This window comes from Pholis gunnellus, assembly GCF_910591455.1.
Source record: "Pholis gunnellus genome assembly, chromosome: 7".
Taxonomy (NCBI): domain Eukaryota; kingdom Metazoa; phylum Chordata; class Actinopteri; order Perciformes; family Pholidae; genus Pholis; species Pholis gunnellus.
This window is the reverse complement of record NC_136533.1, coordinates 7218469-7235316: the sequence shown is the minus strand read 5'-3', so window position 1 is coordinate 7235316 and position 16848 is coordinate 7218469. Positions and strand designations below refer to the sequence as shown.

Here is a 16848-nt window from a genome sequence, read left to right as displayed (position 1 = left end):
GTTTGGAGTCAATAGATATGTTCTTTGACTGAAAGATATTAAATAACTCACCTCTGACAAAGCATATACTATTTAAATGTGATTGACATTATTATCTGGAATCCAACATTAATACCAAGAGTATTACTTTGCATTATGTGCTATCCATGAATTTCAAGAGCTTTGTAAAGGTGAATCTAGATGTAGTAAGTGACGTTGTGCACCTTGTGCTTGTAGAGGGACACACAGATGAAGCAATCTAATCAAATTTTTTTATCTGATATTGTAATTCCCAAGCAGCTCTCTGAATGAGCTTCATCCTAGTCTGGTTTGACGAGATTATCACTGCGCGAACAGGCGGCTGTTTTCAGTAAACACGTAGTTTTACAGTTTCTGATACACATACAACAATTTCCCAACATCTGGGTGACCCAATTTATGGACTTATTATGACTAATCCTATCAAATTCCCCAAATTCATGCGTTCCTTTGACTTTCAAATGTTACCCATATGTCAAAATTACTGAACTCGATGAATTGGTTATGTTTTGATTTTACTGTCTGCTTATTGATTTGTTCAATTTGATAGAAAACTTATATCCACAATAATAATAACCCCCCAATTATAAGGCAACACCAGACGCTTTGTATATAGGATGCAACTATCAAAAGTTCCCACCTTCTTTGTGAGTAAACTGTGCATAGTCCAGAATACAAAGAACTGTAGATAAAACCTCATCTGTTAGCAAAATTGACACCTTTCAGTCAGAACCAATGATACAGTATTATATTACAGAAACAGCAACAGGGACACACAGTCTGTTACTCTCCTACACAAACAATAAGGCTATGGCTGGCTGGTCAAGTTGTTATAGTCATCTTGGTTCCAGATCTCGGAATGTCTGCACACATGATTCAAATTGAGATGAATAAAGTAAAACCAAATGGTAATTCAGTCTTATTATCAGGCTATGTTATATAGATTTACTGAACCATATCTGCTTGTCTGTCTTCACTTCTGCCTCTTTATTCTCCTCTCTTTGTCTTTAACTCAGGGACAGAAAATGAGCAATTCATGGGGATGAATAAGGGTTATAGGAATCCCAGGCCAGGCAACTCAAGCGCAAAGCTGTAAACATAATTAATTAATGAAAATGGGCAAACTGAGAAATTCAGAGCACAGCAAAAGGAATCTGTCCATCTGGCTGCCCCATCCATATGATGGAGGCTTTTGGTTGATACATATTAAAAAAGTAGTTTTTCATAGTACTGTTGCAAAAGTATTACTAAATGTATAGATCAGTGCATTTTCTCTTTGTGCTGACATTTTTGCCAGCCAAAATAGTGTCTGATTTGATTGGCAGGTCATTGTTTAGGGGCTCTGTGGTGCTGTGTTATTGCAGCAGGGCTCATAGTATTAAGTTTCATGCAAGGGGTGATCAGGGAGCAGCCAGTTCAAGCAATCAGCGGGATGACCACCCACATGGCCTTAGGGTTTAACAGACAGTAGAGTGACTAAATATTATGCATGCACGGTGGCCAGGAAAACGATCTCCGTCAGACAGGCATTAAGTCACAGAGGCGCACATGTATGCACGTAATAGAAAAACAAATGGACAGTGGTACATATTGGAAAACAATTCAAAAGCACCAACCTGAACTGATATGCAGGTGCGTATGATTATAATTCAAAATCAAGCCTTCATTTGTTTCACAAGGATCTTATTCTGCAGTGTTGCAGAAAGATTTACAATTATAACAAGATCTTATCGCCCAAGTAATGCATTTGATTGTTTAGCCTTCTTATCTGTGAGGCAGCAGTGTGACAGCATTTCATCCTGTGGCTTCAATCACTTAGCCATTGACCCTGTCTCAATATGAGCTGTCATCAGCCATGTTATCAACCTCCATTTTTCCTCCTGGGTGGTTGGGTGGTCTTAGTACTACTAGACCACCTAAGCGTCTCTGTCTCACACACCTGTCATTACCCATTCATATCATATTGTAAATCTTGGTGATTGATTAATGTTTTTAGATTAGCCTTAATGCGAGGCACAGTGTTATCAATGCTTTTAGATATGAGACCTTATCTACTTCCACATCCACTCGTCCTGCATGCGCTTTACAATTATTGTTGCTGTACCAATGGATTAATGTAACCCTTGCTCTGTGTTTGCATTGTGCTCCACAGGAGATTGTGCTGGTGCTGTTCTTTGGCACGGAGTATGCGGTCCGGCTGTGGTCGGCAGGCTGCCGCAACAAATATGCAGGCATCAAAGGACGCCTCTGCTTTATCAGGAAGCCCATATCAATCATAGGTGCACCTGGAATTTTCTTTTGCTCCCATTTAATACAACGGATGTCATGTATTGTTCATGTAGATCAACAACTTAGATATTTCAAGCGACGTAAGGCTTTACTTTAGTGCAATGTGTCCTTGAAGCTGAAATGATTGCAACCCTGATTTGATTTTTTTTTTTTTACTGTCTGTCTTTATCTTGCCCACAGATTTGATAGTGGTCATTGCCTCAATTATTGTGCTTGGTGTAGGTTCCAATGGCCAAGTGTTTGCCACATCTGCCATCAGGTAGAGCGATTTTTTTTGTTCTGCATTTTACTTTTTACTGATACATGTCGCTGTAAGCGGGATCAGGAGATGATGAGATGATGTTGTGTTTTGCAGGGGCATCCGTTTCCTCCAAATACTGCGCATGCTGCATGTGGATCGACAGGGAGGAACGTGGAGGCTCCTGGGATCTGTAGTCTTTATTCATCGACAGGTAGGTTGAATGAATTCAGGCTAATGCTAAAACTATTTGCTTGTTTTTTAGCAGTTTAATCTTTAATCTTATCACATATCAGATCGATCAGAATAGGACAAAAATGAGTCATAACTCCTATCACTTAGCCTTAGTTTCTTCTATAGGGTGACTGCACAGACTTAACTCCACCTTCCTGATCATTCTGTAATATACTGCTTATTACAGCAAATCCGATGTGCACTGTCAGAAATACATGCCCACATGCACAAATGAGCCACAGCAGATCGTATCCTGGTACACGTCTTAGTATTTTATTATGCTAATACACAATGAAATCAGAGGATGCAATGTTCTTTTCTCTTATTCCGTGATGTAGACTGTGTTGTTTGGTTATAGTCAAACCTGACATTCATGTCTTTTTGATGCATACGAACATGACTGATCAGCTAAGGATTTTCTGCAAAGGTCAAGAAAATACATTTGAGATGAATTTGATTTGTTGCCATCTCCCTGTTGTTAGATGGCTACTTTATCAAATGATGTGCTCTGTTTAGGTGATATATATTTCCTTTAGCAGTGTTAATAGGTTGGTGTAAAGGAATAGACTAAGCACGTTAGGGTATGGGCTCAGATTAGCAATTGAGCACTGAAGTGCTTGCTGTATATTTGCTGTATATAATATAATGAAAGTGAGCCAACTAACAACTGGTGATATACGCAACACATGGGCTGTAAAGCGTTGTAAAACACACGTAATTCAAACTCAAAAACAAATGGCGATGCATGGAAGTCGTAGTATAATACACTTAATCACCGATCGCGTGATCCTCCTAGTGTAAATAATACAAATGTACCACTGAAGACATATAACTGAGGATACCGCCACTTGCTACCTAACCTGACTGATTGGTTTAGGGTGGATTGGAAGTGCTGACTCAGGGTTCTGGCAATGCCACAAGCCTGACTGATTGTAGACCATTGTATGGTTGGCTATAATAATTGCCACATCCCGTTTATCCTTCTTGCTATGCAGAAGTTGGTGGGTGACCTAGCTGACACAAAGTGCACTATATGATGCTAACACTATTAGTTCTGAAGCAAGGCCTTAGAGCACTCATAAAAGTCAGCAAAATGTGTAGTGTAGCTCATGCAAACTCACGCCTCTACTCCCTTCACCACACGTGAACGCGGGTACGACCCAAACAGCACATTTGTTATTAGGGATGAACTGACCTGACACGTCTTACTAAATACAGAAGGATGAAGGTTGGCGTCACTCACAGGTCATTTGGAACATACACGTTAGTAACGCTGATGTGCACTGTCACCAACCTGGCTCTCTTAACCAGAGAACATTCTTTCATTCAACATTTTCATAGTATCGCCTTCAGCTGGCCGAATGTGGGTTTTTTTTCAGGAGCTGATCACCACCCTGTACATCGGGTTCCTGGGCCTGATCTTTTCCTCCTACTTTGTCTACTTGGCGGAGAAGGACGCTGTGGACGAGGAGGGCAAGACGGGCTTCTCCAGCTACGCCGATGCCCTGTGGTGGGGCGTGGTAAGGCAGCTTAACTAGAAAATAGAATTACATTTTACAGAAGAAGCAACCCTTCACTGATGTTTTTGTACTCTCAGCATATTTGTACGAGTATATTGTCTGAATTTTGTCTTTTGCAATGCATATATTACTTGGATCCTTGAACGCTACTTGAATTTTACAACCTAGCCTCCATTCTTGAAAGGCCACATCACATGTAAAAAGACTTCTTCTCTCTCGAAAGCTGCAACAAAAAAAATCTGCACAATGGAATCTCAAGTGGAGTTTTAACTGGAAAAATGATTGAGAAGGCTGGCCACCCTGGCTGGTCTAATTATTAATCTCCTTGTGTTTTTATTTTCCTCATTGGGTCTTTGTGGAGCATGCACGTAATGCTGCGACACTCGACACAGACGCAGGTGTGTTGATGTTTTTTGTGCGTAGAGCTGGTTTCGCTTATTTCCCTCTGTATGAGGCTCAGGTTTCCACAGTAGTTAATTAAACATTTGAATTGAAAGCGCAGAGTAATGAGAAACCTATGGCAGCCTTGTGCAGGGGATCAGCGTGCCACAAAGAGACGGTAATAAAGCATTCACCTCTGGGCTCTTTGGCTCAAAGAACTTTTAGAGCACCAATATAAAGTGTCAGTTCCCTTAATTAAAACTTTAATTGTGGGATTACTCCCTTTTATGTAACGAGGGTTAGAGGGGTCACAGTGCTCCTCACTGCTCTATGGAAAGTTGAAGAAAAGCTGTTGTTTGTGTTGCTCTGTTCACAACGTCGAGAAAAGAAACGCGGTTGGGGATCTCCACTTTCTATTGTTTTTCTGAGACTGTAAACTTGAGAGTCATGATATGCCATTACAATGGGTTTGGGCAGGTTTGTGAGTGTTTGTGTGTGCGCGCTTATTGAAATGAGATTATGTTGATTGGAGAATGCTAAACTGCCCCCAGTCTGTATTCCTTCTCTTGGCATGATTTCCACATTCGGATGTGCAGGTGCAGGGCACAGCTGGAGGACGCGCCAACGCCATGATTAAATATCCCCTTCTCTCTCCCTCCCGTACATTCCCTGCCTCTCTCCTTCTTTTGCCAATTGCTGACGGTTAGGTAATGGCTGTTAGTTTTTAACAACCTGTCTAACTTCAACCAGAACAAAGCATAAAAACGAGAACATTAGGAAAATGAGATCTGCTAAACTTGAGGTTTTGTAGTTGTGGTGCTTATGTCCAATTTGAATTGCATATAATCACTCAAACGGTATGTATTCATGCAGATCAGCATTCATATAAACATGCATACAGACATGTACACACTTACACATATTCAAAGACCAGGTCTATGACCTTTGTGTAGACATGAGGAGGTTTTTGCCACACACCCTACATTCTGAATAAGAGGGGTGTCTTTGAGTAGACCATTCCACTCTGATGGTCAGGAGGACATTGTTTAGTCATCGGATTTGTGGACGAGGGATTAAATCCCCCAACACTCCACCCGCCCCCAACATACACCCAGCCACCCTTCCCGCCCTTCCCGCCCTTGCTCCTTCTTTTTTACTCCCAAAGCCCTTTTAAGTATCTCACCTTACATCAGCCGCTTTGTGTTTGCGCACAACGGCGGCGATACTCCATAGACACCCGCGGTAAGCCAAGTGAGTTCTGAATGTGTCAGAATTGGCTCGGCTTTCATAGTGGGTGTACATGCAAATGCAAGAGGTATTTGTCCTCAGCCCGGCAAATTCCTACACTCACTGAGGATTAGTGGGTCGGGAATCTTATTCCCTTTGAGGAGCAAGAGCCTCAAACGCCCCGGCCATCGCTGACAGTTGTGGAACGAGGCCAGAACGGCTTTATTGTCCAACTCTTGTTATAGACTGTTCTGGTGACGCCTTGCATTGACTGACATTTTCATTACGTCAGTTTGTTACAAATTAGAGTGAATTTTGATATCTCTCTGAGTGCAACTATACATTTTGATGTGTAAGGAGGGATTATTTACATCTATTTTAGATTTTTATCAGGTGCATCGATGGTTAAGGAAAGGATAAAGGAGAGTCATAAAGAAAAGGTACCCTCCAGTTTCACACCTCAACCTGCTCTGCGATGGTGTGGATTTAATTTAGCTTTTATCACATCAGCCTCAAATGTCTTGACCTGTTTTTGCATCAGTGAAGGGCTGTGTACATTACAGGATTTTTTCTTCCCATCACACATATGCCTGCAATCTGCTAATGATCCTCTAAATAGATGTAAGAGGAACTTCATCCACTCTCTGTCTTTAGGTGACTGTCACCACAATCGGCTACGGAGACAAAATTCCTCAAACGTGGATAGGCAAGGCCATTGCCTCCTGCTTCAGCGTCTTCGCCATCTCCTTCTTCGCTCTGCCTGCTGTAAATATGACTTTAATATGAATCACATGAAACTCACAACCAGTAAGGAAAGAGTTATTCAAATGTTTTGTTGTCCAAATCGTATTACTTTGTTGACTTCTGTTTTGTTTCGGTATTGCTCTCTGCATTGAAGCACAGTTTAACTATTTTTGTCTCTAATCTTTTTTTATAAATATTGTAAACAATATATATATATATATATATATATATATATAATATATATTAAACATTTTTGTGATATTCGGGATCTACATTAATGTTCCAACTTTAATATGACTGGTTTTCTTCCGACCTACTTATTTCCAATCAGGGTATCCTGGGCTCAGGGTTTGCCCTGAAAGTCCAACAGAAGCAAAGACAGAAGCACTTCAATAGACAGATCCCTGCTGCAGCCTGCCTCATCCAGGTACATTTTTGCCATTCAGCTTTACGAAATGTAGTGTTGTAATCCACAAAGTATATATTAAAATCTAGGTCACGAACAATGATTTAATACAAATAGCTACAAAAGTTTATCAATCTGAACATTTTTTTGAAAAGGTGCAAATGGGCACTTTCAAGAAGTTTCCAGTGAAAGACAATATTGGAAGCTGTAAAAGAAAAAAGTAACGGTATCCCACTTGCCAAGAGTGAAATGGGAGACAAACGAGCAGCTATCTTGTGTCAAAGCTAACCATTACAAGGATTACAATTCCCCTTAACACAGAGAGACACAACCGCAGACAGTTTAGACACCTGTGACACAAAGACACCTACATTTCTGTGTTTAACAAATGACGGTACAATGATAGTACAAATAAGTTAAGGTTAGTTATAGTCTCAAACAATTGAGACTAATGCACAAGAATACAAATAAATGAATAAATATATTTACATACAGGAATTTGTGTGAGACGCAACTAATAAACGGTAGCAACAGAAATATAAAAATGTTACACCATCAGTATTTGTTCGAGCAATTCACACATCGCTGAGTTTGTGGCTCATATTGTAGCGTCACTGGCTATTGGTTCCTAATCACTGGCTCGCTATCCTATGGTTTGGTTCTAATTTGTTATCGGGGGAGTAGAAGAAAATAGGATATGTGCATCAACTGACTAACACAAGTTCTGTCCACCACAGACACTTTGGAGGTGCTATGCTGCAGAGAAACCAAACGGCTGTGCTGCCACATGGAGAATGTATGTTCTAACTCCAGAGAAGGGCACCAGAGTGGAACCTGAAAACTTCAGCCCTCATGTCAGGATACTGAACATATCGGTAATTATCTCAGTTCAACTTATATTCAGAGCAAAGGGTATTTTGTGGCTCATGTTTTGTGCAGTTTTCAGGAGTGATTGATTTACTTTCCTCAACAGAACAGGACAAGCCTTCTTTTTGAAACCACTCTTATGTCCTTAAATATAAATGTCTTTGATGCTATGGGCTAAGGCGCCAACCTTGTGACATGCTGGCTTTGAATTCAACCGGGGACATTTTTCACTTCCACTGTTTATTGTGGCTCTTAACTTTGATCCATCCAATAAAGATGAAATCCCACCCAGAAAAAAAGTAACAGCGCCCAAATGAAACCCAAATCGTACAAACATTTATTTGCTCATTTTCTGGTTGTAGACGTCTCATTTTGAAATGCGAATAAATACGTGTGGCATTTCTCGTATGTGAGAAGAACATTTTCGTCTTAAATAACCCTTTGAACCTGAAGTGAGAAACATCAAGAAGTTACAAAAAGGGGGGGGGGGGGGATTTGCATATGTCCGGCCCACGTTGTATTGTCTCCTTCTGCAGCTCACCTTTCACAACAATATTAGTCAATATTATGTTGTGCCGAGGCCATACAGCATAAAAGGGCAAGTTAAGTTCCCACGCGGAATGACACACAAATACACGTATACATTAAAATGCCCCGCCCCCCCGCCCACACACACCTCCCCCCAAGGCCTGACTCCACCAGGATGACTCGAGGCCTTTGTCTCCGCCGGACAAAGACTCAGTCAGTTGAGATGATGTCACCGCGGCCTTTCTCATGGGAGTAAACCTTTGTCTAGTAGAACAACAACAAAAAAATCTTTGTGTAGCATTGAACCCTCACGTATTGGGGAGAATGACGGCTGCTTCCGCTCTTTTCTGCTTCAGCATGTGACTTTCTCCTCTGACTCTCTTCTCTCCCCTTTCCCCGTCTCTCAAGATTCCTCTCCTGTTTCTTCTCTGTTTAACAAACTTTTTCTTCCCTGCTCTTCCCATCTCTTCTTTTGCATATCGTCCTCTGCCCCATCTCTGCCTCGTGTATGTCTTTCTGTTTTTTTCTCTCTCTCCTCTTTATATCTAACTCAGTCTCTACTTCTTTGTCCTTCTCACTATTAAACTCAGTCTGTTACAGTTTCTTCATGTCCTTCCATCTTTCTCTCTCTTTTCTCTTTCAGTCTTGTGGCCACCCCCCCCCCCCCAAAATCCGTCTCTCACTCTCTCCACTAATGAGTCATTCAAATTGGGTATTTGGATTGAACTGCTGGCCACTTGTCAATGCCAAAGTCTGATCCACTGAGTCCAAATAATTGAGTTTCCATAAAGGCCATCGTCCATGACGTTGGTGTGGGTCAGAGGGTCTAAAGATTGGACTGCAGGCACCATTTAGGCACTATTTGGTTCGCAGAAACTCACTGACTCACACATCCCATAGCTATGATCTCAAAGAAACTGAGATTTAACCAGTACCACTGATGTCACCAGCATGCAAGCACACAATTTGGTAGGAGAATGTGAACTATACAGGTACTAAAAGAAAATAATGTGATTTTGTGTATCAATGATTTTGTCTTAGCATGACTTTTTAACACTTTGCTAAAATGGCTGGATAAATTCACATTCACAAGTTTCCTTGACAATGTGGAACACCTGAAACGTATTCAAGTGCACTGTGTCGTTAACAGGCTTGAACAAATAATATCCAGCTATAGATGCGCTTGATGTGCATTTTTAATGGAAGCAAGAAGACTTATTGTAAGTCCTTCTCGTAATGTACAGCATTGGAAGCGAGACAATTGTTGAAGCAGCACCAGAAGAGTAAACAACCAGCAGTTTCAATGAAGATGTTCATAAAGCTAAGTGAAGAAGGTTGCTTTCGGTTACAAAAAGTGGCTGCTTTGTCTCTGTATGGTTTTGCTGGCACATTGTGCCTCTATAATACTATTGGCTCAAACTTCAGTGTGAACTCTTTCGTTTGTGAGATTAAGAGTCGGTCCAAATCTAATAAAGTCCTTCTTGCCACAACAGTCCCATACTGACATTCCTGTCTACACAGATAATACACAAAATACAGAAACAAAAGAACAAAACATGATAGGCAATGAATGGTTTTCTCAAACATTATGAAACAGTTGCTCCACGCATGAACCCCTGTTTTGTTGGTCTCCCAAAATAATATGCAGCACCTGCAAGGCTCGGTGTCCAGACTGATCTCTGGCTACACAAACTGGGTATTGGGATGTTGAATGTCACCTGTCTAGTCGATGAAGGTAGAATGGTCCCAACGATATACTAATTATCAGAGGGAATACGTGAAGGAAAGGGTCATGTGAGGAAAGGTGTATGTGAGGGTCACATCTGAGGTTCACAATACTTTCGATTATTTATTAAAACTAATTACACAACATATCAGAAAGGCTCTTTAAAGACGATTGATTATGATTACAATTTCTCATGATAGTCACACACTTCTTGTTTATTAACTGAGTTGTTGTTTCCTCTGTCTGTCAGAAAAGGGGGACCAAGAGAAGGTTGAAGCCCAGAAGTAACTGCTCTCTGGGTGTGGCCTCAGACAGGGCCGTATCGATCCCCCAGATCACCCTCCATCACATTGATGACTCCGAGGAGAAGAAAGATGCCTCTTTTTCCCTGGAAGAGCCAAGAGGTGCTGTTGAAGGTAATATACTTGGTTTTATGTTACTGTAATGTACAGTATCCAAACTGATATCAAGTATATATAAAGGGTTCAAGTCACACACTCACTATTCAGTCTGAGATCCACTAATTCTAGTCCACCAACTCAGTCCAAGAAAAACCAACTCGCCAAGATTACGCATGGATGCACTGAGCCCTGTTTTATTACGGTTGAATAGACTGACTTCCTTTTGGACGTCTTCATAAAAGAACTTCGTCTCAGAATGCCATGTTCTATGTGAGTTTCTGCAGTAATCTATTCCTCTTGATATATAGTACATGTTATTTTTGATGAAATAATGTATGTTGAGGGCCGTGGAATGATGTCATGCTGCCTTGAAGGCCTTGGAAATTCATTATCTTTATAAACGTTTATTTTTCACTGTTTTTGCATTTAGGACATTTAAATGGCCAACTCCATGATGGATTACATTTTTATGGCAGTTGAATTCAAAGTATTAGTTGTTAGTTCGTACTTTTGTTTTGAATGTCTTTGAAAAAATACAGTAGATACCCTTGAGATACTTCGGATAACTATGTTAACAATATACTTATTTTTACACATTTTGCCTGGAGAAAACCAACATTTTACAAGGCATTCACACTTTTACTGTGTTGGGTGCTGACTGCTCTTCCTGCTGCTGTGTGGCTGAGATCATACTCGGTCATCTCATTAGTTCATTCTTTGTGGAGCTAAGTATTGGTAAAACATGATACATGTGTGAGCAAATCTGGCAGTGATTACATATATACTGTATGCTATGTATACATGCTGGTGTAAATACAAGTAAAGCCTCGCAGAGCTTAGACTTTCTGTCATAATAAGAAACATAAAATTCATTATCATGTTATCATTGTTGGTCTTGAAGAAAAAGTAAATACAGATAGACAATCTCTTTCAATGTGTATTTTTAGAGCTAATCTTTTCACAAAAGATTGCTGTTCGGAGACCTTAAAACAACATGGGATGAGTTGTTATGTGCTGGTTTCTCATTTTCACACAGTAAGTAGAGGCCCTATCCTGATCCGCTTAGACCCAAGATGGCTGCCAGGTGTCTTCAGTAGTCCACATGGAAGCCATTTCAGTCTCAGTGGTGATTAGAGGTCATGGTTACAAGCTCTTTACTGCCTCGCTTGTCCCCTTTGCCGGCCACAGACACTCAAACTAGGCTTAATTGGAAAAGAAAACTTTAAAATACAGACTTGTTATACTCATTGCAGATCACCAATATTGCTGCAGTCATGCCAAAGCCAAGTTGTGCTATCTAACAGGCTGAAAAAAGCTCGGACAAAATAATGATGTTGGTTTCAGTATCCAGATAATTGTGGTTCTTAAGTGTTGACAGCACTTGTACATAATAGAAACTATGTTTTTTGAAATGCCAGTCTATACACAGTGCTTGATCGATGGCTGGTTGGTTAAAGGGGGCGGTGGTTTAACTTCCTGTCTTAAAAGCCATCCCCGCCAAATGAATTAACCCAGACTCCAGGTTAATAAATGCACTTTATGAGGGTTTTTTTAAGTGTGCCATCATAAAAGGAACTGGAATGACATCAACTTGACATAAAGGCAGACCATCACTGGAGGAGAGACCACTTATGAGGGGAAATGTTGTTTAGTTTCCAGCTTAATTGGGTGGATCTTAGATAATGAAGGAAAACATAATGTCTTAAGTTCATGTGAAAAAGCAGTCAAATAAAACTTTATGTCAAACCAGTTAGTTTGCAGATTTTATCCAGTATTCATTGTCATATTTACTCGCAACAAAACAAGCCGTCAACATGCAGATCTTATTATTTAAAATAATGTTTTGCTTTTAACTAAACATAAACACACATGCTGGGACTATACAGTGGAAAAAGGAATTGGCCAAGTTGTGGATGACATAAAACCATGTAAAGCAGCCTCCAGCCTGCTGTCAGTAATGATGATGAGTAGAGTTGAAACAGCATGGGACTGTATGATCTCTGCTTTAGGTCCAGCCATAAAACAGACATCTGCAATGTCAACTGTCCACACCAGAGCCCCTGCTTTTTTTATTTATTGTTTAAACCACCACTGTTTCAAAGAGTACTATAAGCCTTAAGCCTTACTATAAGTTTTGTTTTATTAAATACTTGTCCCAAATAGCAAACTGGTTTAATTGAGATTTTGCTGCAGGGGTTTATATGTTGAGTCTGCCAATAAAAACTGCATGGTAATGAAGTTTGGCTTTTGCACACTAAGTACATTATTGCATTAAAAGAACATATGGATGAATAGAAGTCGTCACCTGTGTTTCCCTCATACATCTTCTTCTTTAAGCTTGCAACTAGAAAAGTGCCCTCTGTGCAGTGCAGATCTCCACCAGGTGTGTCTGCAACGACCACTGCAGCTATTTGATGGAATAAATACAACATTTTCCGCCCCGTCTAGACTGCAAGTGTATCCGATGTGTTTTTCACTCGTACGTCGCAGCCAACAGATACGCTCTCATTGGAATCTATGCAGCTGTCTGCACCGGCTCCGAGCAGCTGAACTGCTGTTCACTGTATAACGCTTCATGTTTACTCTTTAACGCTTCCTCTGAACAGAAACTGTCAGTCCTGCAGTGTGGTTAGTTCTTTCAGCTGTTAGTTCTGTTAGCCAAACACACCGTAGGACCGGCTGCTAACAGCTAATTAGCTCTCCTCCTACTGACATAAGAAAACACGCTCTGTTATAGGAAGCTTAATTTGCTAAGCGAAGTTTAGGCCAGTACTTTGATCATTTGCTAAACTTCGCTCAGCAAATGACAAACATACTGGCCTCTCATGTACATAGATATATGCATACATAGATACATGCATACATACATACATGCAATTCTCTTACCTAAGCGTGCAAAGGAAGTGGAAACGAGTCCAAACTGAAGCAGTTGTTAATCACTTGCAGCCGAAACCGGCTGGTTATAGAGAGAGCTGATGGGTCCCACGGTATTGGAGATGAGCTGTAGACAGTCAGACATAGAGATGCACACACACGCATGCACTCACACACAACCGAATACATAATCTCCTTATGTATTCTCATATTAATATAATATCCGCCTTTCTTCGCAGGAACCTCCGAAATGTTTGGACCAACAGGTGAGTCCTTCCCATCACAACTGAGGTGCTCTAAATGGGATTTCCAGGGGTTATGACATTTTACTCCAGAGATGATGTCAACACATATTTTAGATCCTCAAGTTTCCTTTTTATAATCTTGTATGTTAAGGCAGGAGCTGTACCAAGAAAACAGGAACTGGGACTCTTTTACCTGTTATACCTATAAACTAAAGCACAAAGGCTGAGTATATAGTGTATATGTGAGCACTGCACTGTCTAACCACTAGCCCCTGTCACTGGTTAAGTACTTCATTTTTCACTCCTATTAAAAAGTCCTCTGTGTTAATCATTAGCTAGCCTTCCTTTTTAATGTGGCCCAGACAGTATTTTAATTAGACTCGCTGGCTGGCTGGGCTTTTGTCCCCAACCGGACCAAACCAGAGCCAAGCAGGGAGACTCAGACACTGGTCCTGGGTTGACCTGGCCTGTTTTCTTTACTGGGTGCCCTGCCAACACCACGGGTGAGGAACATGGCTGGCCTGGCTCGGAATGGACAGGGGCCTGTGGGGATCTGGACTAGGACACTAAAGAGAGGGAGGGAGGGAGGGAGGGAGGGAGGGGTGCGGAGTTGGTAAGCTGCCATTGTGGAGCTCCAGTAGTCAGAAATAAACTGGTCATTGTTTGATTTAGTCAGTGTCCGGCTTATCGCTCCACTTATCTGTCTGGCCACACCCACCTCCCAGTCTGTGAGAATCTCTCAATGGAGCGCTCTCTCTTGCTCTCTCCCCCTCTCTTTCTCTCTCTCTCTCTCTCTCTCTCTCTCCCTCTCTCTCTCCCCCTCTCTCTCTCTCTCTCTCTCTCTCCCCCTCTGTCTCTCTCTCTCTCCCCCTCTTTCTTTCTCTCTCCCTCTCTGTCTCTCTCTCTCCCCCTCTCTCTCTCTCTCTGTCTCTCTCTCTCCCTCTCTGTCTCTCTCTCTCCCCCTCTCTCTCTCTCTCTCTTTCTTTCTCTCTCTCCCTCTCTGTCTCTCTCTCCCCCTCCCTCTCTCTCTCTGTCTCTCTCTCTCCCTCTCTCTTGCTGTACTTCGCTCTTTTTTTTCTCTGCATTTGTTCTGTCTTTCTCTCTCTCCCTCCTGCCCTTGACTCATACTCTCCAAGCCAAACACATTTGCACTGATGGGCCAGATAAAACTACATATTGTTAATAAACCCTTATCCTGTTTGTGTAGCCGATAAGCCAGTTCACGTCTCCTTCAGTGAGCTGAGGTTGAGGCTTAAGGTGGCTCTTGTTAGCTCTGGTCACCCTCCTCCCCCCTCTCTCTCTCTCTTTCTCTCTCTCTCTCTCTCTCTCTCTCTCTCTCTCTCTCTCCCTCCCTCATCAGCTTCTCTGCTTCCGGATTGGACAATGTTAAACAAACTCGATGATGGAATACAAGAGCGGCTGAATGGATTCTGCTTGAATTGGACTGGTCATTCATACAGATTTGCCTCTCCATTCTTTATCACAATGGAGGCCTGGTGGTTTGGTGGAGAGACATGTCAAACTCAGACGCTGACAGTCTGGCTGCAGGTCAAGACCTCACTACACATGTTGTTCTTTGCTGTTGTTTTTAGCAACATGCCAGCAGCCGGCCAGCTGCACTGTTGAGCTGGAGCTCTGCAATTTCTGTTTCCTCATACAAACTGTTAAAAATATGTAACACATACACTTTTTCCCAACTGAAATAAGATAATTTCACCCTAGAATTACCAAAGTTTTCCATCCTTTTGAAAACCTCCTTGTTAATTCAACAATTCAGCATTTCTATTGTACACCAAACGGTTAAACAATGAGGAAACCCACTGATTTCTTCTTCTTCTCCCTTCTTCTCCTGTCTCTTAACTATTTTTGCATGGCATCAGGCCATCCTCAACATTCTTGGTCGTCTTACACTCTGAGCTGCCCTGGCTCCCCAGGTATCTTTCTGTTTCCTTATTTCTGCTTTTCTGTTTCTGATACTGACATTTAAATATATTCGCACTTCTCGGCTTACTTTGCCTTGGACCGCACATTTGGCATTGTCTTTGTCTTAAAATTGTACTATTATTCAACATAGCACATGAAATTAATTCCTTTTTGATGTAAACAACTATGTGCATTAATATTTACTTGAATGTTTGTATTCAATTAAAAACATTTTTTATTTGTTAATTGAAATTAAAAAAAATCCTCAGTATAGTTTATGTAGATTTAAACTTGTATAGAGTTGCCTGCCCAATATAAGTGCCCTGGAATTAGTATCTGTTATGTCTGTCCTTTGCAGTGAGGGGGAATCATGATCACAGCATCGACATCTCCCGCACCAACAGCTTTACAGATGAGCTGGACTACATGACTGAGAACATTCCCCTGCCAGTGGTGAAAGCTGGGTAAGTCCCAGAAAATGTCCCTTCTGCTCTTCTCTGGAGCCCCCGTCTCCCTCCGATCCATCACCCTATGCTGACCTCCGTTCTTTGATACATATAATACTGATTTCCCTACTTGTCGGTTGTACCTAAAGGCCTTTTGTCAGACCAGAGAGCCCCTCTAGCTGCTCTCTAAATGAAGTTGTTTTGTTGAACTCTCTTGAGGTTTAAAAAGACTCTCGAGGGCCAAGGCCATATCAGGTACAGAGAGTTATAAAGGGGATTATCCCTTTAGTCTTGAGGGAAATGTCAAAGAAATCCCTCTCAATAGGTTGTAGGACATGTTAAGGTACCGGATGGCTTGTCACCACATGCCCTCGTAGGATTGAGAATTCACTGCTGCCGTTTGCTGTGTGAATTGTGAATACATGTTGCTTCCTCCGGCTAGCCTGCTCATTCAAATGAGTTTCATTAATGTGAACCAAAATGGAATTCTGATGTAATTCTCTTTCTTTGCTTCCTGTTTTGACGTGCCGCAGCAGAGCAAATTAATGACTGCTATTATTTCTTTACTAACTATTTATTTTTCACCATTATCAACAGACCAGTCCTCCCAACGTTGTGCTTTCACAAGTTTACAATATCAAGAGTTAATACGAGTGTTCACAGACAATATGTCAACGCTATTGTTTGGCTTAATTCCAGTAGTGGGAGACTGCTGGAGTACCTCTCCCACTGGGACTGAGTTATGTAGCATCATTGCATACAGATTAGGGGATTATATACT

General features: G+C 41.3%; 1 protein-coding gene across 1 annotated transcript in view; it reads left to right on the top strand.

The window, feature by feature from the left end:
* kcnq1.2 (potassium voltage-gated channel, KQT-like subfamily, member 1.2) overlaps positions 1-16848 on the top strand; it is a gene marked incomplete at both ends in the record, with an annotated part of 151641 nt that overhangs the window by 12622 nt on the left and 122171 nt on the right. Inside the window, 10 exons of the mRNA XM_079163478.1 lie at positions 2171-2297; positions 2488-2566; positions 2663-2759; positions 4159-4299; positions 6562-6672; positions 6983-7078; positions 7795-7932; positions 10429-10594; positions 15579-15632; positions 15980-16085. Coding sequence (XP_079019604.1) covers positions 2171-2297; positions 2488-2566; positions 2663-2759; positions 4159-4299; positions 6562-6672; positions 6983-7078; positions 7795-7932; positions 10429-10594; positions 15579-15632; positions 15980-16085 — 1115 coding nt within the window. The remainder of the gene's footprint in view (positions 1-2170; positions 2298-2487; positions 2567-2662; positions 2760-4158; positions 4300-6561; positions 6673-6982; positions 7079-7794; positions 7933-10428; positions 10595-15578; positions 15633-15979; positions 16086-16848) is intronic.